The sequence below is a fragment of the Orbicella faveolata genome, unplaced genomic scaffold (genome assembly GCF_042242905.1).
Source record: "Orbicella faveolata isolate gen_17 unplaced genomic scaffold, um_ofav_v1 contig_13, whole genome shotgun sequence".
NCBI classification, from domain to species: Eukaryota; Metazoa; Cnidaria; class Anthozoa; order Scleractinia; family Merulinidae; genus Orbicella; species Orbicella faveolata.
In genome coordinates, this window is record NW_028301540.1 from 32365001 (window position 1) to 32372912 (window position 7912).

Genomic DNA, 7912 nt, shown 5'->3' on the forward strand with positions numbered 1-7912 from the left:
ATACATGACTGGCGTCAAACCAAGCTATTGTCCCACCGCCTTCAGTAGAGCAAATATAAGGTGGCGCACTTTGCAGATGAAAATTAATACTGGAGAGAGCAACAGCTAAAAAAGAAACGACGGTCAGAAATGTCATTGGGCTGAAAAAGAAACTGAACGACTATGTCGGAAAACTTGAACACAACGATAAATGGAACACAGCCATCAAGCTGCTACTGGAATCATACAGCAGAAAAAGTTGGATACACCTTTGCTTACTGCCTGATTTTTCTTGGTTCGCTGGCCGGGAACACCGTCATCGGAATAATTGTCCACAAGACGAAAACCATGAGAAAACCCATCAACTTTTTTATCGTAAACATGGCCATGTCTGATCTGCTGTTTGTTATTTTCTTTATCCCATCGCAGATACAAATGATCTATATAGACTCCTGGTTGATCAGTGGTCCTCTTGGCCAGGCCTTATGTAAGCTGGTTCTCTTTTTTCGTGAGACGTCTTTTGTTGTGTCTATCCAGAGCCTGGTTCTGATAGCAGTGGATCGATTTGGAGCTGTGGTATATCCACTCCGTTCCCCACTCATCAATTCAAAGCTGTGCCCGTTCTTCATTCTCGCCACTTGGATCGTCGCAATGGCTGTCAGCTCGCCATATCTCATGACATCCAAACTTGTTGAATACCTAGGTGAGCACGGGTGTGAGGGAATGTGGAATGAAGCCTCGTCTTATGCAAATTATATGTTAGCAGTAGTTGTGGTATTCCTTTATACCCCTTTACTGTTGATAGCTACACTTTACATTATCATCTATTTAAGGCTCAAGTCACGGAAGATTCCAGGCGAGCAGTCTAACAACGCCCAACAACAACGCGCAAAAAGGGAACGGAATGTTCTGAAGTTGGCCATTGCTACTGTGATAACATTTGCAGCGTGTGTTTTGCCTCTTAGTACATATATCACCATCATTGAATGGGGACGCTTTGAATCGCTCACAGAATCTTGTGGCTTCGAGTATTTCTCGTTTATTGCTACCCTCATGGCATATTCAAATTGTGCAATAAATCCTTGCGTCTGTTTTATTTTCAGCAGAAATTATCGTCAAGGTCTTAAGAATTTCTTTAGCTAGGCCCGTATCAGTCCATGTTAGGAGTGCAGTATGTTTCTGCTCGCTTTCGTCGCTTAGCAGTCGCTTTCCTGAATTAAACGTCTGATATCCTAAATAACCAATTTTACTGGAATACCTCAATCAGTGTTTTTTCCTTAAATTTCATTCTCAGTCTTGACAGTGTGCATGCTTTAGAAATTAAGTTAAACTTTGCTTTACATAATATTTCGATACCGATTTTGACAATAAGTGAATTCTTCTATTTAGTTTTTTATTTTAATTTGCAGATTTTCAAGAAGCTCTCTTAAGCACTAGTGTTTATTCTTATCTTGCAACTATATTAACCAATTCATACCACGCAAGCAAATGGTTCTTTTCACACGTTCTGATTGGTTAACTCGGAGTTGATTACCAAAGTACTATTTACCTCCATCTCGGAAAATAATTGTTTCTATCCAGCTGTCGCGTTTTGAATTCATTCTATTAATTATCTATTTCTTTACGCATCAGTACGCACCTTAGTTACTTCAAGGCATATATTATCTCGCCTTTGGCGAAACATAAAAAGGGTGGCATACCATGCAGATGGAAAACTTATTGTGACAACTTGACGATCAGAAATCTCGGTAACATGAGCGCAACGATAAATGGAACGCAGTCATCGAGCTGCTACAAACATTCAACAGCGGAAAAAATCGGACTAGCATTCGTTAGCTGTGTGATATTTGTTGTTTCGATGACAGGAAACACTTTGATTGGGATAATTGTCTAAAAGACAAGAACCATGGGAAAACCCATCAACTTTTTCATCGTAAACATGGCCATGTCCGATCTGCTGTATCCAATTTTCGGGATTCCGCGTTTAATCGTATCAGAGTTGTACGTCGACTCCTGGCTGATCGGGGGTCCCCTTGGTCAGGCCTTATGCAAGCTGCTTCCTTACTTATCAGATATCTCCCTCACTGTGTCTATTCAGAGCCTGGTTCTGATTGCAGTGGATCGATTTGGAGCTGTAGTATATCCCCTCTCTTCCCCACTCATCAGTTAAAAGCTGTGTTGCTTCTTAATTCTTGCCACTTGGATCGTCGCAATGGCTGTCAATTCCCCAAGCCTTTCGCCTTCAAACTTGTTAAATATCGAGGTAAGATGTGGTGTATTCGTTTTTGGAATGAAGCCTTTGGAGAGCACTTGTCTTGTGTACATAACATTTTAGCAATAGTTTGTGCTATTCCTTTATACCCCTTTAGCGTAAGCCTCAAAAGATTCCAGGCAAGCTCTCGGTCAACGCTGGACAACAACCCCAGCAAAGGGAACGAAATGTGTGAAAGATGGCCGTCGCAAAAGGACGAGACAAGAATCAAAACAAATAGTTATTTTAGTGATACTCCTCGAACACGGAATGATGGTACTTATTTAATTTCGTAGGACGTTACAATTCCCCCTAATCTTGAAAATATCTCCTTGAGTTTGCATCACGGTGTTTTATTCAGAGGCATGCTTGAAAACTTTGCAGAGCGGTATTTGACTGCTTTTGGGAAACTGACTTGTAATATTAAGTTTTGTAGTTATTATACTTTGTAAACTGGGCCTGCTTTACGTGCAAGATTTTCCAAGTTAATTTAATAATCAATAAACATACTCATTCCCTTCCGAAGCCATTTTATTTCAAACAGATTGCGACGTTTGTCAAGCCAATTCTATGCATGGCATGGACGGCCGGCGTTAGAAGAAAAGTTGCTTAACAAGTCACCCTCTATATGGTCAGTTGATGCTTTTAATAAACTTTGTATACTGGGGCTCTCTTTCAAGGAGCGCTGACTTAATTAGTCTATTCGCGAAGACTGGATAATTCTACCGTTTGCGTCGGATCTCTGATTCATGATACACTTGTCTGCCTAAGGTTATAAATGTCTTCATTTCTGACGGTCACTGTTTCCTTTTCAATAGCAGGCTGGCTACAACGGAATATGAATTACTTTTTTCTTGTTCTAGAAGTAATAAAGCAAATACGAGAAACCATGTCTTTTACCACATTATCAAACATCGAGAAGAGAGTTTACTCACTTCATAACCAATTTAAATGTAGCCGCTCATTAAATATAACCCCGTTGTTTCGTCATAACCAACCTTTAACCGAGTTACGTTTTTTTGGGAATTTTAACCAGGTTCCTAAAAAGTAAACTCAGTTAACTCCGGCTACAACCATCATATTATTCACAACGCTGCGCGAATTCATTGTTTCTTCACATTTCGCTCACGGATTAAATAGACTTCATCATGTTATGTTCTAAGTTAAATTATTTAAATCAGGAGCCCGTATTTTCAGAAGGAAAAAATAGGGGGGCCAGAAGGGGGTCCAAATTGGGTTCCAAAAGGGGGTCCAGTAAGGGGTCCAGATTGAGAGGTCCATGTTTTGTACCGACCGTAAAAACTCTACTTTGGCGGATAAAATTTAGTTTACCTTAACTTCTTCTCTGTGCACGATTTCAAGCAGTTTTTGATGGCATACAGCTGGAGAAAACATCGATACATACGGAGGTACGAGTCAACAACAACAGGTAAGCCATTGTTGTCTTCCCGGGTTGTCTTGAACATACGAGTAAGTTAAGCTTAAGTTTCCAGGGTAAAGTTCAGTTGTAAAGTTTGCTTAAGATTTATGTAATTGCCTTTGGTTTTAAATTTTTCTTTATCAAGCAGAAGCTATACATTGGAAGTTAATGTAACCTTGATTTCATAAGGGACAGCAATGGGGTTAATGATGGCGAATTAAACCAGCAAATCAAACTACTGTGTAAAATTAACTGATTGATTTATTATGATATTTCCCTAAGTACTGCAAGCTTGATTTGAGGTTTCTCAATATGGATTTACACATAAAATTAACTAACCTTTTATGCATATTGTATTTTATTCATAGGATGAAGTAGAATTGGTAGTGCCTCATGTATAATCTATGGCATCCTTACTTGAAGAAAAAAGGGAAAAACTGTGAAGTAGAACCCTGGCTTACAAGATACGTGTATGTATTTACGACTATTTAGGGGGCCATGGAGACTTTTTAAGATTTATTTTTGTAAGAGCTATTGAAAAATTATGTTGGCAAGCAAATTTTGGTATTTCACTGGTCAATCTCTCTATATATTTTATATATAAACAAGGAGACTCGCAGATCTGTTTTCAGAGTGCTCAATAGTAAACTAGAGCGTCATTATAACGGACGATGAACTGAGCAACTGTAGATTTGACTTGGCATTTAATTACTGTTTAATTTCATAGTGCACAACTTGTGTGCAGCACTCATCAGATAAAATTCCAAAATGCGAATTTACATCATTACACTGATTTGAAATACACATGCGACCATTGGAAATATGATAGCTACAATAAGTCAATGCTTTTACAAAACAACAGATCGGTGATGACGTCATATTGTTTAACTAAAAATGGTAAAATACTGAATAAACAGTATCTCGAGGAATATTGAAGCAGTGTTCTTGAAACTTGGCACTACAAATGTACATCACAAAAGAGGTACTGTAGAGATATTGTATTCTAGAGATATTGTTTAGTCAGTATTTTACCATTTTTAGTTGCAAACAATATGACGTCATCACTGATAATTTGCATAATAGAGTATCTCTAAAACGAAAAAAGATATTTCACAAAGAAAAACGCCATCCTTCTGTATTTTGAAAGGCCTTTCAAATAAGCCGAACTTATTTTTCATGTCATACGCACTTAAAACCTCACATTTGCGTCAGTATTCAAACATGAACACGTTTCATACTTCGCATGAGTCTCGTGTCCCAGTCGAACACCACAGAACACTTGAAGTGTGCCGTTTAGAATACCTTAAAACCTCACGTATGCGTCAGTATTAGAACATGAGCACGTTTCATACTTCGCATGAGTCTCGTGTTCCAGTCGCACGCTTCGGAACACTAGCGTGTTGTCTGACTGAACTACGCGGTAGTGTTTACTACCTGTATAAAACCCGTTCTTCACTACGCAAGACATCTTTGGCTGTGAAAAATGTAACATAACCGTTCGTTTTCATAGCGTGCGATTCTCTAAAATTAGAGCATACTTGACGTATTCATTAGTATTCGAAGACGTTCACGTCAGAAGTGGCTTCGTGCATTTCGTGTTCGAGTCACAAACTCTCGAACAACTGGGTGTGTTCGAAAATGGTCGCGCCATAAATGACCACTATATCTTCGAAGAACATCTAATGCAACATTAATCTACCAAAACGTGGCCCGTGTGATTTATCGAACACTTCGAGTCATTCACGAGTATTCAATTTGAATACGGAAAAACACGCCGGATTCTAATAGAATATTCCAGGTGTATTTCGAGTCAGCCATAATCGAATACGTCAGAACATTGCGGTATACGCGGCGTGCACCGATCCGTATTCGAGCGAATTCACGCCCGAATATTTGGCTTTTCGTACAGTGCGCCAGACAGAAAATAACTGGAGAGAGAGATATCTCATGAAATATGACGATCAGAAATGTCTGAGAACATGAACACAACCATAAATGGAACACAGTCATCGAGTTGCACAATCGATTCTACAGCACCAAAAATCGGAATAACCTTGGCTTGCAGTGTGATATTTGTTGTTTCCATTACGGGAAACACCTTGATTGGAGTAATTGTGTGCAAGACGCAAACCATGAGAAAACCAATCAACTTTTTAATCGTAAACATGGCCATGTCCGATCTGCTGTACCCGATTTTCGCGATTCCTTTGTTGATACAAGAGCTCTTTAGAGATCCCTGGCTGGTCGGTGGTCCTCTTGGACAGGTCCTGTGTAAGCTGGTAATCTTTTCATCAGATGTCTCCCTGATTGTGTCTATTCAGAGCCTTGTTTTGATAGCAGTGGATCGATTTGGAGCTGTGGTATATCCACTCCGTTCCCCACTCATCAGTTCAAAGCTGTGCCCGTTCTTCATTCTCGCCACTTGGATCGTCGCAATGGCTGTCAGCTCGCCATATCTCATGGTATTCAAACTTGTTGAATACCTAGGTGAGCAAGGGTGTGAGCGAATGTGGAATGAAGCCTTTGGAGAAAACTCGTCTTATGCAAATTATATTTTAGCAGTAGTTGTGGTATTCCTTTATACCCCTTTAGTGTTGATAGGTACACTTTACATTATCATCTATTTAAAGCTCAAGTCGCAAAAGATTCCAGGCGAGCAGTCTGACAATGCCCGACAACAACACCAGCAAAGGGAACGAAATGTGTTAAAGATGGCCGTCGCTATTGTCTTGGCGTTTGTAGTATGCTTTTTACCTACTAGTATTTCTATTTTTCTGTCGAGTCGCCTCGAATCGTTCACATTATCCTGCGGTTTCCAGTACTTCGCCCTTATTGCCAATCTTATGACTCACTCAAATTGTGCAATAAATCCTTGCATCTGTTTTATTTTCAGCGGAAATTATCGTCAAGGACTTCGGAATCTTTTTAGATAGGCTCGTAACAGATCATCCAGCAAGCAGAGTTAAATTTTAGGAACGTGTCGTTTGGAAGCACCAACTAAAATCCAGTTCGCGTCAAGTATATATTGTCACTTGGTTCAACGGCCATTTTTTGATTCACTAATTTAGCCAAGAAGATTCAAACAGGAGAGAGTGGCTTCACTAAAAATAATATTTAGTTAACAATTTTGTATTAAAGACAGGAAGATCGCATATTACGTGGTTTTGATTGCTGCCGCAATACTTCTATAGAGTCGTCTAACAACTTGTAAACAATATCACTTAAAAACTTTATTCTAATTAATTCGATGATAGAGCGGTTTTCAATTGAGTGTCGTAAAACCAAAACCAAAACCAATTACTTACCAATTAGACTTCTCAGCTGATCTCAAACTGTAGTAAAACCAAAACCAAAGCCAAAGTAATTGTCTAATTACTTTCGACACTCAACTGAAAAGCGCTCTGATCTAATTTTATAGGACGTTTTGTCTCCTCTAATATTGCAAATATCTATTTCAATCTGCTTTGTGTTTTATCCTATGGATTGAAAACCCAGCAGAACGTTTGTAATTCTTTGAAAGCTGGTTTGCTATAGTTTTGTAGTTATTCTCTCAATAACCCAGGAAGCAATAAAATACGTAAAAGTGCAATTTAATAATAATAATATAATACAATAAACTCGTCCCTTTCCGGTTCCAAGGACCTTCGCTTGCATGCGAAGAGGCTCACCTTTGAGTCACTCGCGAGCAAAAGGGCAAAGCGATTCCGCGAAGAGGAGTCTGGTGCGGAAGCGCCAAGAAAGTCCAACTATGAGCCTGCTGACAGACCAAGAGCAAGTTTATCTAGTTTTTCTTTCTCAATTTTACCAATCCACCATTCGCGCAATTTCGCATTTCACCATTCCACCACTCTTCCTTTCTACCATTTCATCATTTAACCATTCCACCATTCCATAATTCGAATATTCTACAATTTTACCCCGCAATTCCTCCATTGCACCATTCTACTATTGTACTTTTCCACCATTCTACATTTCCACCATCATAAATAAAATAAAATAAATTAAAATATTTAGAGAGGAAGTCCAGTCCACCGTTTTAGCATTTTAGCATTTTAGCATTCTACCATTCTCCCATTTTACCATTTCACCATTCTATCATTCCAGCATTCTACCATTTCTCCTTTCCTCCATTTCTCCATTTCTCCATTCCTCCCGTCCACTAGTCCACCAGTCCACCGTTCTTCGTTTTACCATTTCACCATTTCACCATTTCACCATTTCACCATTTCACCATTTCACCATTTCACCATTTCGCCATTCCA

The 7912-nt window shown here is 39.2% G+C and overlaps 2 protein-coding genes across 2 annotated transcripts in view; both read left to right on the forward strand.

Annotated features, from left to right (window-relative positions):
- LOC149115993 (QRFP-like peptide receptor) overlaps nt 1-1145 on the forward strand; it is a 1325-nt gene extending 180 nt beyond the window's left edge. The window contains exon 1 of the mRNA XM_089285551.1: nt 1-1145. This exon is cut by the window's left edge and continues 180 nt beyond it. Within this exon, the coding sequence (XP_089141677.1) occupies nt 163-1122 (960 nt within the window). The 5' untranslated portion in view covers nt 1-162 and the 3' untranslated portion in view covers nt 1123-1145.
- A 3712-nt stretch (nt 1146-4857) lies between these two features.
- On the forward strand, nt 4858-7630 carry LOC110044320 (QRFP-like peptide receptor). The gene has a single exon (XM_020749855.2). It carries the CDS (start codon nt 5618-5620, stop codon nt 6581-6583), a length of 966 nt encoding a protein of 321 aa, XP_020605514.2. The 5' UTR covers nt 4858-5617; the 3' UTR covers nt 6584-7630.
- Nucleotides 7631-7912: the final 282 nt, after the last annotated feature.